At 34.8% G+C, this 14,424-nt stretch overlaps 1 protein-coding gene across 1 annotated transcript; it reads left to right on the top strand.

The window, feature by feature from the left end:
• Positions 1-51: 51 nt before the first annotated feature.
• On the top strand, positions 52-14,424 carry LOC139688260 (probable ATP-dependent RNA helicase DDX23). Its single transcript, XM_071585727.1, has 15 exons — positions 52-181; positions 288-599; positions 1,120-1,255; positions 1,540-1,739; positions 3,367-3,673; positions 4,634-4,758; positions 5,944-6,080; positions 6,175-6,308; positions 6,486-6,605; positions 7,298-7,456; positions 9,649-9,772; positions 10,305-10,420; positions 13,289-13,549; positions 13,722-13,896; positions 14,026-14,424. Exons 2-15 carry the CDS (start codon positions 316-318, stop codon positions 14,247-14,249), a joined length of 2,502 nt encoding a protein of 833 aa, XP_071441828.1. The 5' UTR covers positions 52-181; positions 288-315; the 3' UTR covers positions 14,250-14,424.

Raw genomic sequence — 14,424 nt, forward strand, 5'->3', positions numbered from 1 at the left:
TGTCATATTTTATTTAGATTAGAATTATAATACAGACAAATTTTAATTGCGCCCCTATCGGTGGTCCGTGGGTTTGCTAAACAAGAGGAAACCGCGTTGCGAGGTGTTTATGGTGTTTTTGAAGCAAGTTTGTCTTCAAGTGGTTAGTTTTTCTTGTCTGACATCAAGTGGTGACCTAGAGGTTTGTAATAGTTGCATAACATTCATTTATTTGATTATATATTTTTATTAATGAGTTTGAGGCACTATATTCTCCAAAAGCAACTTATTTATTTTGTGTATTTTAGATAATCGGTTATATCAACTACTGCCGGTATGGGAGTTGAGAAGAAAGGCCAGAGAAGAAGCAGAAGTCGAGAGAGAGATAGAGAAAGAGGGGAAAAGAGAGAAAGGGAACGTGCACGGTCCAGGGAGCGGGACAGGGATAAAGATCGAGACCGAGAAAAAGACAGGGAAAGGGATAAAGACAGAGATCGAGATAAGGACCGTGACAGAGGCAAAAAGAAGTTGGCCGAAAAGGAGAGAAGGTCTAGAAGTGCTAGTCCTAGAGACAGACACCATCGACATCGAGATGTATCAAGTAAATCTCAAGACGCTGGGTAATTAGTAATCCGCCTTTTCTCACTAATATTATACTTATGCATAATTTTGACATCAATTGTTGTCATCTCTGTCATTGTAAATTCTTCGCAATTTTAATGTTGCACTTCTGTTGCCGACTAAAAACAAATTGGACACTTACCTCTATGTAAAATATTGCCATAATTTAAAAGGTAACGCTCAGCTATCCTGGACCAAATTCTGTTAAGTATGATATTCCGCAATGTTTGTGAAATATTTCTCACAAACATCTCCTCAGAAGTAAATCCTGACTGCTTTTAATAGTTGCTGGAAGAGGTTTTAAGATTGCACCCTGACTTTCTTTGGCCCCTGGAGAGTTAAAAATGGATTAATTTCTACTTAATAGTTGGATATTTGTTATATGCTCAGTACTTACCAATGGAACCCATGCTGTCCATTTGTTACTGTCTCGACAATTTTGGGTGTCAGAGAGAAAGTACAACTTTTTCCGTAAATCATGTAAAATAATTTATTGGAATTTTTTCTTTTCACATACAGTGGTTCTGCTGAAAAAAATGAAGACGATGAGGAAAAGGAAAAGAAATCTGATCTTACCGCCCTTGTAAATAAAGAGCCACTTTCATTGGAGGAATTGCTGGCTAACAAAAAAGCAGAAGAAGCTGCCCGTAGCAAAGTTAGTGAAATGGAAACACTTAGTTGCTTTTGTAGTTTCGTTTAGCATTGCTTTTATCCCACATTATTATTTCAAAAATGTTCTTTACCTCTTATTGTAGTAATAAATTCAAGTAACAGTTGACCCCATTTCTTCCCTTGCTTTTTCAAGTAAGTTTCCCCTTAAGATAGCAAAAAATTATTCTGGGGGGAAATAAGCATGATTTGTGGTGCAATTCCCATTAGGGATGGTAGCCATGACCGATTCTTGATTTCTAATGATGTATATTTTATTCTTTCACTCAGCCGAAATTTCTCACAAAAGAGGAACGTGCAGCGGAAGCACTGAGAAGGCGCCAGGAAGAAGTTGAAGAGTTGCGTCGCAAGCAAGATGAAGAGCGCAAAAAGAGGGCAGAATTTAACCGTGAGGCAATGAGGGGTGCTTCAAGCCATCATCACCGAGGGACTTCCTCCTCTGGAATTCCTCCTGCTTTAGACAGGGACCGGTAAATCTGTTTACTTCTATCTCTAGTATCAGGAGCCTTATTAACTGTTGTTATAGAGAGATATGTCGGTGAAAACCTTTTCAATTAAGTCCTGAGAAGTTTCCTTAGAAAAATTTTCCCCTTCAATCATCTTATCCAATTCGATCAACTTAATCTTGGCTGGAAGTTGGGAAAAAATCAAGAACCATTAATTTCTCTGAAAACTTAAGAAGAATGGGAGATTGGGTATTATTGAATTGGTTGAAATTTAGTAAATAAGTCATGAATTTGGTATTATAATCAGGAATTTGATGCAGGAATTGAGAATTCAAGATGAGAAAGATGTCCCTTGTAGTTGTGAGTTTGTGTTTGCTGTATATCATGGTGCATGAGGACCTATAAAGGAACTAAAATTATAGTTGGACCGACTATAGTGAGTCACTAGCAAGAATATATGAGGGATGGTTCATATAAAAAAATAAATCCTCAGATTCCAAACACTATGGGAAACAGTCAGGCTAGTATTACAGGATGTTCATCTGGAAAAATTTTGGATTGGCAATCACTTAAATAATTGGCCATTGTGCTGTATCTTTAAAGTGCCACCAAAGTTGCTTGCCTAAGCTCTGTTAATCTTTTCAAGAAAATGGTTGCTGTCTTCCATTTTATTCTGTGAAATTAAACTGTCGTGAAAGATAGGTTAGTAGGAGTTGGTGACATCCAAAAAGAAATTTAAATTGAAGGATGTAATAGGTCACATATATTCTTGAAAGAATAATAGGTGTATTACTATTAAAATATAAAAATATCTAGAGGTTAATCATCACCCATGAAGATAATACTTTATGCCTATTGAGGACTTGCATCTAGTAAAGCAGTCATTACAGTTGAACATCTCTATTTGTTTTTGATATTCTCTTCAGAACACTTCTGTACCTTCTGCATTCCTTTTACTCAATTCAACAATGTAAACTGCTTATATTATTGAAATTAAAATGTTAGCATAGATTTTTTTGTGGACCATCTCTTTGCATCTTTCAGTGCTTTGCAATGACCTGTCGTATGGCTTGTTTCATTTTTCAGTGTGTGATCATGCTGCAGAATTACTTCAAGGCTGTTGTACTTTTTCCTTTGATGCCATTCACTAACTTTGTGGTTCCACAGAAAATTAATTACGCTACGACCCTGGTTTCGACGTTCAACGTCATCTTCACGTTGAGCATCAAAACATGGGTCGTATCATAGTAAATTTTCTGTGGAATCACAAAGTTATTATTTATTCATTTCTAATATGAATCGATTCCATAAAGTTATGCCGGAAACCATCAATTACAGTCATTCATTGTTTATTGGAAGTGCAAATATTTGCATTCATCCTTTCTTCATTCTTTCACCTTTGTTGCTGAGTCCAAATTGAATTACAACCACCTAGTATATATAAAGTCTTTGGATTACTCTTCTGCCATCATACCCATTCTTGAAAATATTGTTTACCTAGATGAGAGGGATATTCCATTTTAGTAGAGATCCTTTAATGATGACATGGCATACTTATGATATGCTTTTTTTGTGTATTAATTTTAGGGTTGCGATTTTTTTGGGTGAGTGCTGTGTATTTGGGCTAACTTGGCAATTCTCTTGCATGCAGTCGTCGAGAGCGTGATCCACAGAAGAAGGAAGATGATGGTGGGGGTGGGAGCAGTGGTGTAGCCAATAGCAGTGCAGGTGGCAGCACAGGAGCAGGTGCCACAGCAGCAGCGACCACAGCTACACTCTCTGCCCAGGGCCCAAAGGACAAGGAAAAGGAAGGGGAGGCGATAAAAGAGCGGTACCTGGGACTGGTGAAGAAGAAGCGAAGGGTTCGCCGTTTGAATGACCGAAAGTTTGTTTTTGACTGGGATGCTTCTGAAGATACCTCGGTAGATTACAATCCCTTGTACAAGGAGAGGCATCAGGTATGTATTACATGTAAACCAGCCACAGTAATCAACCCAAGGTGAGGGTAGAACTTGCCTCATATCTCAGCCATGGAGGCTGCAAAATTAACATTTTAATCAGATTGACCAGCAGCAGGAAATAACAGGAAAAGGTCACTCTGATATGGACTTTGGAAAGGCATCAGGTTTACATAAAATGAGCCATTCATAGTAATGAAATCAATGGTTGATTTGATGGTTTAGGTTAGAGCTCATCTCATGCGAAGTTGTGAAGTGTGCAAAATTCACACAATGAAAGTAGGATTCAATTCTTTCCCAAGTTTCATCAGGTTTTCTTGTTAAGACCTGGTATCCCTAAAATCACCAGTCTTGATTGAAGCTTGGTCCAGTATCCAGAAGCACTAGCTGTTTTTGAATCCATGCCCACAGTTTAGAATTCAAACATTCTAACTGCTACCCTTCCACAAAATACCTCATATGGAGTTAAGGGGTGGGAAGATTGTTACTACCGGGCCTATTATTTTCTCGTTATACACTGTCCCTGTTCCCACGTGATCCGAGCATCACATTTTGTGTTGTAAAAATCTTAAGCATTTTTTGTTATTCCCTGCTCCATTCTTTTCTGAACCAGCATATGTAGTTGTTCACTATAATTTATCCCTCGACACCCCACATAATTTTTCTGGTTAAACATATAACTCATATTTTTATTGTTGTTCATAGCACAAATTTGGTGCTGCAAATGAGTGTACAGAATGATGAAGCCTTGAAAAAGATCTTAATGAAAAACCTTGGAAAATTGTTTTATAACGCATAATTGGTAATTCGTTAATTTTAACAGAATCACAGTTACATACTGAATGTGTCGCATTCAGTTTGTTATTAGTATCTGTTATATTTCAATGCTTTTTGTTTAGTGTAGCTTGTTTTATTGTGTTCTGTTTTGATAAACATACCAATTTTGCTGTCATTCAATAGGTCCAGTTCTTTGGCCGTGGTCATGTAGCTGGAATTGATATCAAAGCACAAAAGAGGGATCAATCTAAGTTCTATGGAGAATTGCTGGAGAGGAGGAGGACAGAAGCAGAAAAGGAGCAGGAAAAGTATGTTTACAGCGCTGTTAAATGATTCTATATTTTACATAGAGTTCTCATTATTCAAGTTGCTGTGAAGACTTCCTCAGAATTTTGCTTTTGTTAAAACATTGGGTCCTATAATAATGGCCCCCCTCTGTGGTAGGAATTACAAATAATGGACAAGAAATACTTTCCCCTAGCTGAACTCATTAGAAACCCTCAAATATCCACATATGAGTATTATTTACATCTCAATATAGCCTGTGTTCTGTCAATTTCTACTTTTCTATGTTCTACTGTCATCAATGACTGTCAAGCCAATTGTTCAAAGAGTAATTGGCTTGGAGATGGACCAGAAATTATCAGGAATTGTAAAGCAGGTGACCTTGGAGATGGACTACTTCCAATTTTCCAAAAATAAGATCAAAATCTGACCAAAAAACAAATATAACAATCTGTGTCGGTTTGTAAATTGTTCTTGAACATTCATGCGTTGACTTATTTTGTTAACTATATATTTTATTGAAATATGTAGGAATCACACAATTTTTTTCATATCGTGATTTTTGCAATATAAATGCACCCATATATGAGGAAGTAACAGTCTGCTATTCATGTTACTATAAGTCACATATCTAGTTAAAGTACTCTAGCTATGGGTACAATATTTTAGAAATCACTTCCATTGTCCATTATATCAGCCAAATCTTTCAATATGTTTAAGAAAAGAGTAAAAGAAATTTTAACACCATTATTCAGTTTTAACTGTTGACGTGAAACATTGTAAACACATTTTGAAACAAATTTTGGTTCTTTCTCAACACGTGAAACTGTGAAAAGTGAAATTGTGTAACAAATTTGTACAAAAATAGTGTTGAATGTACAATTAGCTGTACATTAATTAACATTTACTTTGTTCAATTTGGCAAGTCCTTCATTTACATCTTCTGCATGTATGAGCTTTGGAAAAAAATATATTATTACATTCAGATGAAAAAAATCCACCATTTTGAAAAATGTCTGTCTTTTAAAATGCTGAAATGAAATTTTAAGATGACCATAATATCCAAATCTCTTGAAAAGTTCTAAGGGTTGTTTATGCCATGTTTCATGTTTTCCTCCCAGAAATGCAGAATTCTGTGTTTTAAAATGTGCCTGCATATCCCTCGGACATTTCAGTGACTAAATTGAATAAATCAATTTTTTTTACAGGGTTCGATTGAAAAAGTTACGTAAAAAGGAAGAAAAGCAGCGATGGGATGATCGTCATTGGTCAGAGAAGGCCATTGAAGATATGACTGAGAGAGATTGGCGTATATTCCGGGAAGATTACAACATTACTATCAAAGGTAACATCAACTTTATCCATAAAATAGTTGGTATTAAGCTTTAAATGATGTTATAAATATGACTAGATAAAAATTTTGACTTCCAACTATTTAGGTGGGAGGATACCTGACCCTATTCGAGGTTGGAAAGAATCTGGGATTCCTAAAGAAATTTTGGACATTATTGATACCATTGGCTATAAAGAACCAACTCCTATTCAGAGGCAGGCTATTCCAATTGGACTACAGGTACCTAAGATTATAATAATCATTCAGTGTTTGTTTAGTATGACAATTGAAATATTTCATGTTTTCCACTTTTTAAAGTGACTGATTTTAAGTATTTGCATATTTATGAATGATTAAAAGAAGTACTGGAATAGAAGATATTCCTCAATGGGACTTTTTTTGCTCTTGTGCCTGTAGAACCGAGACATCATTGGTGTGGCTGAAACAGGTTCAGGCAAGACACTTGCTTTTCTCATTCCCCTTCTTATGTGGATTCAATCACTTCCAAAAATTGAGAGAATTGAAGATGCTGATCAGGTGAGTGAAGTTTATATTCTTATTGTCATGCAAAAAATGAGCCTGCGGTTCTTTCAGAAAAGCATTATCAAGTTTTTCACCTGCAGAAATGGCACCAAGTTTATTTTTAATGATCAAACACCTGGTAAATATTTATGGTTCATATAAGAAATGTATAATTTAAAAATTTGATCATGCCCCCATGCAATTTGATATTTGTCAAGTTGGGATTTGCATAAATCATTGCATTTAAAAATATTCCATTACTCTGTTTATTCAGATGTAATGATCTCGTGGTTTGAAGATTATTTGTATGTTGTGAAAACGTATGTATTATTATCAATAAAAGCTATAGTTTCAGTAGTTGATATTTATTAGTGTGCACATTCTTATAATGTCTTCTATAGACTGGAAACTCCCTGTGTTTGTGATAAATTTTCTCAATATTTTCTCAGCGTAATGAAGTAATGCCTACGAATAAATTCAATTTTCTTTAGATTTTCGTTCTTTCTAATTTGGCACTCTTGCCATGTACATTTCTTGTATTCACACTCTTATCTTCTCTGGTTACAATAAAATAATCTATGCATTTGGGAGAATCAGCTTTTGAAATCTTGATTGAAAGGTAGGGAGATGTACAAATTCATTTTTGTAATCTCTGAGCTGATTGTTCATACAGTGTGCACTCTAGAGTGTAATTAATGTCTTTGTAGGGTCCTTATTCCATAATCTTGGCTCCAACTCGAGAACTGGCACAACAGATTGAAGAAGAGACCAACAAATTTGGTCAGCCAATGGGCATTAGAACTGTTGTAGTTGTGGGAGGTTTGTCGAGGGAGGAGCAAGGATTCCGACTACGAATGGGATGTGAGGTGAGTTTTGAGTGTATCTGCATGCCAATCTGGGATTTTTCACAATTGCCAATTTTTTAAGGCTATGATATTACTGAATTTTGGGAACTGTTAATAAAAAACTGACAATTATGAATATACATTTTATTGATTTTTATAACTAAAATTGTTATCAGATAGTTTGATATGCCTTGTTCAATAAACTACAAAATCAGCCATTATTTTTATAGCCTATGTGGGCCTATGAGTTTTGACCAATAATTAAAAGAAGTTTTTATTTTTGTTGAAACATTTCTATTTATTCATCAAGATTTATAATCTCCCCTTCAAAGTGAGGTATATATATCCCCATCAGATATAATGTACTTATGCCAACATTTTTTCCGATGTCCATATTTAATGGATTATGGACATCAAACAATGCCATGAAGTGAAGCCTGAAAGTGTAAAGTGTATTTTTTCTGATGTATATTTTTCAGTGACGTATTTAAAATACAATGATACTTTTATCTAAACAAAACTCATGTTTGGATTATTTGATTATGAAACCCTTTGCATTATTTTTCTTGATATTAAGCTAAGATCTAATCTCTAGTGAATTCCAGAAAAAACTAGGATGTTTGCATGGTCTGTAAGAAATACATGAATGTCGATATGTGTTGGTTGATAATTTTTAGGCTTGGCAATCCTAAGTCACGAGCCCATGTCCCACCCTAGGTGTAGATGTTGTGTTCTCAGGTCTGGCAAGTAGATTCAGGTTTTAGGTACTTCAACATGCTATGAAACCAATTAGCCTAAGTAAATAATCCTAGGGAAACACAACAGACACCCTCAAGGAATATGGACTTTGGATTGCCAAGCCTACACATAATCCTCCACTTATCTGCTCTGTATTCTCATGTACCATTCGTACATTTTTGGGGCATCCAACAGTGTTTTTGGAACATATTTGTTCCAACCTTATTTTCCGCATGCATACAAAAATTTTATAATTGACAAAGAGTGTTTTTTCAACAGATGGGATAACATTTATTTAAAAAGTTTATTTGTATAGGATTTACTTGTGTCTGTGCAATCACAGAAATTGATTATATTAAGTTATCAGCTCTGTTGCTTATAGTTAATAAATTTTGGTAGGTATTACATTTTAAAATCATAAACTGGCTCTTGTTGGTGAATTAAAAATTTTCTTAGAAATGAGATAAAAAAATTATCCGTGAATTTTGAAAAAATTTTAGTCTTAATTTTACTACCTTCCATGAGGAAGACTTAGGGTTGGTTAAGGAGGCTTCAAAAGGCCATCTTTACTGTTGACACTTAGTTATGTAAACAGTTCTGTGAATCTCAAATCATACAAGTAGTGTCTGCAGTAAGATATGACTTCTCTTCTACCTTAATATTGGTTGGCATAATTACTCTGGAGTTGAGTGAATTATATACTGACTTTTTTGGGATCATTGGTTCCTCACATTGTATTGTATAACAGACCAAGCTCTGCTATGTTTTTGAGGCAATTAAAATCTAACAGATGATATACAAATGGTAATGATTTTTTCTTGCCTTGAATTTTAATGTAACAGTTCTGGCAAAGTCATCATTGCATTGCTTAACAATATGCTGCCATGGAAGAATAGCTCATAATTTTTTAACTGTGATCACTTGTATACATTAAATCTGGTAATCATGCTTGTTAGTAAATTTTATTTAAATATTTAATAAGTTGGTATAAAATGGGCTTTATATTAACTTAACTTAAACAAATTTAATATTCAAGAATTCTTACTGAAATTAGTTAATACAAAACCCATGTTAGCTTTTTGTTTTTGTTTATTTTAAAATTCAACTTGTTATATTTGGAATTTATCTCCCTGGTATTATTACTTGTACCCTCCAAATTCCAAAGTAATTCCAAATTCTGAGGACTAGTTGTAATTGACTTCAATAGTAGCTGGCGACAAAATTTTGCAATACAATTGATCACTCTTCATGTTCAACTTTTGGTTATAATATGCCGTTGTTGATTCAGTAAAAGTGGATAATTAACTACCCAACATCATGTGCATGCACAAATCTGCAGAGAAATACTCATATCTTTTATCTTAAGGAGGTTATATGATACCCCAAGAGGCAGCCATCATGTTAAGTCTAATTTAAGAGTTCCAATGCCTTTTCCCATTTTTACCCTTCTTAATGCTGCATTTACTTATTTTCAGGTTGTTATTGCCACCCCTGGTCGTCTCATTGATGTATTGGAAAACCGTTATTTGGTTCTCAGCCAGTGTACATACATTGTTCTTGATGAAGCTGATAGAATGATTGATATGGGTTTTGAACCGGGTAAGCTGGCAAATTTTGCCTGATTTTCTAGCCTGGTTTATTTAAAATATCTTTATTTATTAATTGTCGTATCTTTTTAAAGTTAATATGCCAGCTCCTCAAAATTAGAGCACACATTAGATATGGTCCTAGTTTCCCCTTATTATGTGGGCATTACGGTTTTTAAATAAATACATTTTTGTATTTCTAATTTATAAGGGAATGTTTTGGGGGTGCATTACTGTGTATTCTTTGATTTTATCATTTATCTCTTGTAATTTGGCCAACATATACATTGCTCTCAATGTGTAATCATTTAGAATAGGTTCCAGTACTTTGATTTAACATCTATACTGCAGTTGATATCAGACTGCATTATGCCAATTTGGGTTAGATACTCCTGTGTATTCATCAACTTTTTTTGCCTTCTTGAAATTGTCATTTGCTTTTCAAAATTGGAGATGCAGTGAAAGTGTCAATTTGATTATTTTGGTCTGTCTAGGATAATCAGTGTATTTGGGGATAATAATTTTTTTTTATGAATTTCTCTTAGATGTCCAAAAGATTTTAGAGTTCATGCCTGTTACGAACCAGAAGCCAGACAATGACGATGCTGAGGATGAGTCTAAGCTTATGGCTAATTTCAATTCCAAGAGTAAATACAGACAGGTAAGTTAAATGTATGTTTACTTTGTCATGTTATTATTATTGATTCATAAATGTATAGAGTGCTCACACCATGTGATCTGAGGTTGAAACTTCTTTCAAGGCCTTAGAATTCGTCTTTAGACTACCATGAAGATTGGAAATAGTGTGAGTGAGTAGTCATGCTCCAACATAATCTCACATTGGGGGGTTTGCTGGGAACTGACTTAATGGGATAGGGAAGATGAGTAGGAGAGGGGAAGGTGGCATGGGGGAGGGTAATAAAGCAGTTTCATCAAGATGAAAAAATATGAGGTTATTCTGGAAATGTAGTATAGAACAAGATGAATAGACTGCCACGGTGTAATTACGTTTTTGCCCTCTTGAAATTATCATGTGCTTTGCAAAATTGGAGATGCAGTAAACAGTGTAATTGGGGATAACAATGTTATCCCCAACCACTGGACACATTTGCTCAGGCACAATGTTATGGAATTGGACAAAATATGTTAAATGAAGTTAAATTGCAGCATGGATGGTTTTTGAGTAATTCCATGTAGCTCCCTTTTGTTTGCCAATAATTCCAAAATATTGAAATTCAATGATGGGTGTCACAGGTAGCAGGATGTATGCATATGCCATGCAGAAAAGGAGTCTCCTGAGTGAGTAAATGCATGAGAAAGAGTAATGTTTGCTGAACATGAAAATATTTTTTGTTCATTCTTTAAAGATGCATGAACACTGCCATTCAGAGTGAATAAAGTCGCATTCTCACATTTACGTGTAAATACTGTTAATTTGTCTTGATTTGTGTTATCAGATCAAGTGTGTCAGCTATGTTGTTCAGACATAGATGTGGATATCTCTAAAACTAGTGAGGGGGAAAGCAAAATGAGTGCTGTAATGGGGTAATCCATTCCTCAATCATGTCAGTCATGACTAAATAATGAAACATATCAAACATACCATTTCACTCACTAACAAACCATGTTTATGAAAGCATTTACATTATCACTGGAGTAGTAGTTTTTAGGGGAGGCGACCGACATCTAAGGTCATTTGCGCCATAGGGGATGGACAGGAAAGGATGAAGGGTGGAGAGAAACCCGGCGTCGGCATTAGCCTACTCTTTATGAAAGGCGCCAATGGGTCCGCAGTTTAACGTCCCATCCGACGGATGGCGTACTCACTCAGAGTGCCCTCCACAAAGCACCTCAAGTAGGGATCTAGATACCTCTGAAAAATATTCAACACCGCCGGGATTTGAACCCGCGCCCTCAGGGGTAATAAAAGCAGGGTAACAATAATAATTCAGCTTTGTTCGGGCAAGATAGAGACTGTGGCAGTCCCTTCTTTCAAACAACACATTGTCGAATACATTCAATGAAAATATAATTACATTTGAGTGCTAGATAATATAAAAAAATAACTCAATAATGACAATCAATTTACAATGAATATCTATGAGCCCAAAGATTGTAGAATGATAAACAAAATTGTAGGAAAAACATAAGGAATAAGGCTTTTGTCCTTGATGAAAAAATCCACTGCAGGAAAACACCCACACATGAAAGGGAGTGTGAAAAGCTACATATATATGTATATAATGCTTATATTATAATTTACTAAATAAATAAAAATAAATCAATGCATGACAAATAAGAGAAGAAACCAGATAGATAGATTTATTCGCCATAGAACAATACATAGTTGTATGGGCTTCGTTAAGATTCAATTACATTTATAGGTGCATTAACATATATACAAATTCATAGGAATAATAATGTACATGAAATATATGAGTATTAAAGAGAACTGATGTACAAAAATTAATTAAAATAAAATTACTTATTAATGATACAGATGTAAGAAATATTAAAGAGAAAATATTACTGCAATACGATAAAATGATTTTTTTTTTTAAATTTTGCTATGACCCATCACCAGAAGTGAGATATAACCTAAGCATATAACACCAGAAGTGAGATTTTATCAGTAAGATTAATATGTGAAGTGGATATTTCTGACTAATAGTTGAGTGAATATGATATGACTGTGAGCTCCTGAAGTGTTTTACTTGCAAATCTGCTGTGATTTAATGGAAGTCTTATGTAAGGTTCTTTTATATGATGCAATTGAAGAAGCTTCCCACGAGGCTGGTCTGATTTTGTTACACTCGTGGATGGAAAAGACAATGTGCTACAAAAATTATCTATCCTTAAAACTTGACTTGCATGTATTGTGTTGGTTAAGTCAGTGCTGATAAAAGGTGAAATATCTTTGTACCTATAGTAAATAGCTTGTCTTTGGAATACAATACACGGACAGGAAGATGGGTGTTTGTCCACTTGGAATTTTGCATCTGCCTAGCAAGTGGGATGATTTTGTGCATGCAGAAAGGTTTAAAATGAGGGACATATTATGAGTGGTGATATGAACATTTTCACTTTAATTTATTAATTGTTCCAACATTCATTATGAAAACATGGAAGTACGCTGTTAATCGAAAAATTATGGTCATTGTTTATTCCTTAATAAAATATCAGACCGTTTTATTTTTCTAATTGATGTTTTTCATTGCTACATCATTCTTTAACTCATGATGAAGATACAATTTTTGATTGAAGTAACTTAATATTTTTATATAAATTAGATTTGATGCTTAATATTTATTTAGTTTAATATTGTTCTGAATCATGTAGGATCATCTCCCTGAATCAAGACAATAACATTTTCCCAATAAGAAGAACTTCAATTCAAGTTTAGGTAATGTTAGTTTAGGTGTGTGTATGGAATGCCAATGTAATTGTCTAACTCTGATGCCCTTCTGAATCCTCTGAATCACAAACCATGAAGAATATTAAGTATCTGTGCCTCTATTCTTTCTTATAGACTGTCATGTTTACCGCAACCATGCCTCCAGCTGTTGAAAGGTTAGCACGGACGTACCTTCGCCGGCCAGCTGTGGTATACATTGGTTCTGCTGGTAAACCCACGGAAAGAACTGAGCAAGTTGTCCACTTGGTGTCTGAGGCTGACAAGAGGCGGCGTCTTCTGGAGATCCTGGGCCGTGGTGTTGAACCTCCAATAATTGTGTTTGTCAATCAAAAGAAGGGTGCAGATGTCTTGGCAAGAGGATTGGAAAAACTTGGGGTAAGATTTTATACTTCTATGTATGAAATGCTCGTCTTGTTGGATAATCATTAGAATTCGATGGACATTGCTTCCAAAATCCTTTATTTTAATCAGAATAATTGCTACTAAAGTGGCCCAAAAATTTTGATGTAATGGCTAATTATGAATAATTTATTTGATTCTTTTTCAGTACAATGCATGCACATTGCATGGTGGTAAAGGACAGGAACAGCGTGAATATGCCCTTGCCAGTCTCAAATCTGGATCTAAAGATATATTGGTGGCAACTGATGTAGCTGGTAGAGGTATTGACATTAAAGATGTGTCAATGGTCATCAATTATGATATGGCCAAGAGTATTGAAGGTAATTTTGCATTCAGTTGCTTCTTTCAAAAATTGCATTTTAAAGGAAATTGAAATAATAGTTATCTGTACAAAGTTCATATTATATATTTATTTAGTTATTATATTCATATTTGAAATTTTCTTTCAGATTATACTCATCGTATTGGACGTACAGGTCGAGCTGGTAAACATGGTTTAGCAATTTCTTTCCTTACTAAGGAAGATTCTCCTCTTTTCTATGATCTGAAGCAAATCATTGTAAGTTCTCCTGTGTCCACATGCCCTCCTGAGCTTTTGAATCACCCAGATGCTCAGCATAAACCAGGAACAGTAGTTACCAAAAAGAGAAGAGAAGAAAAAATATTTGCTTGAATATTTTTGTAACAAAATGAATCAAGGACCTTGAGATACCGTATTATTGCGAATTGAGAAGATTATTATCTAATGACTGTTACTAGTTTCAAGGAGTGTGTGTTCAGAAACTTATGCAATTATTGCGAGTTCATTTGGAAAGCTTAGTCAATAAATGTGACACTTTTTTAAAGAA

Source organism: Hetaerina americana, unplaced genomic scaffold, assembly GCF_022747635.1.
Source record: "Hetaerina americana unplaced genomic scaffold, ioHetAmer1.1.p SCAF_2, whole genome shotgun sequence".
In the NCBI taxonomy this organism is placed as follows: Eukaryota; Metazoa; Arthropoda; class Insecta; order Odonata; family Calopterygidae; genus Hetaerina; species Hetaerina americana.

What these genes read in the sequence shown, in the direction of transcription:
- LOC139688260 (XM_071585727.1), top strand. Translation starts at nt 316, where the DNA reads ATGGGAGTTGAGAAGAAAGGCCAGAGAAGAAGCAGAAGTCGAGAGAGA. An exon ending in TTACAACATTACTATCAAAG is followed by an intron (nt 6,081 to 6,174) that starts GTAACATCAACT and finishes CCAACTATTTAG; the next exon opens with GTGGGAGGATACCTGACCCT. An exon ending in GAGGATTGGAAAAACTTGGG is followed by an intron (nt 13,550 to 13,721) that starts GTAAGATTTTAT and finishes ATTCTTTTTCAG; the next exon opens with TACAATGCATGCACATTGCA.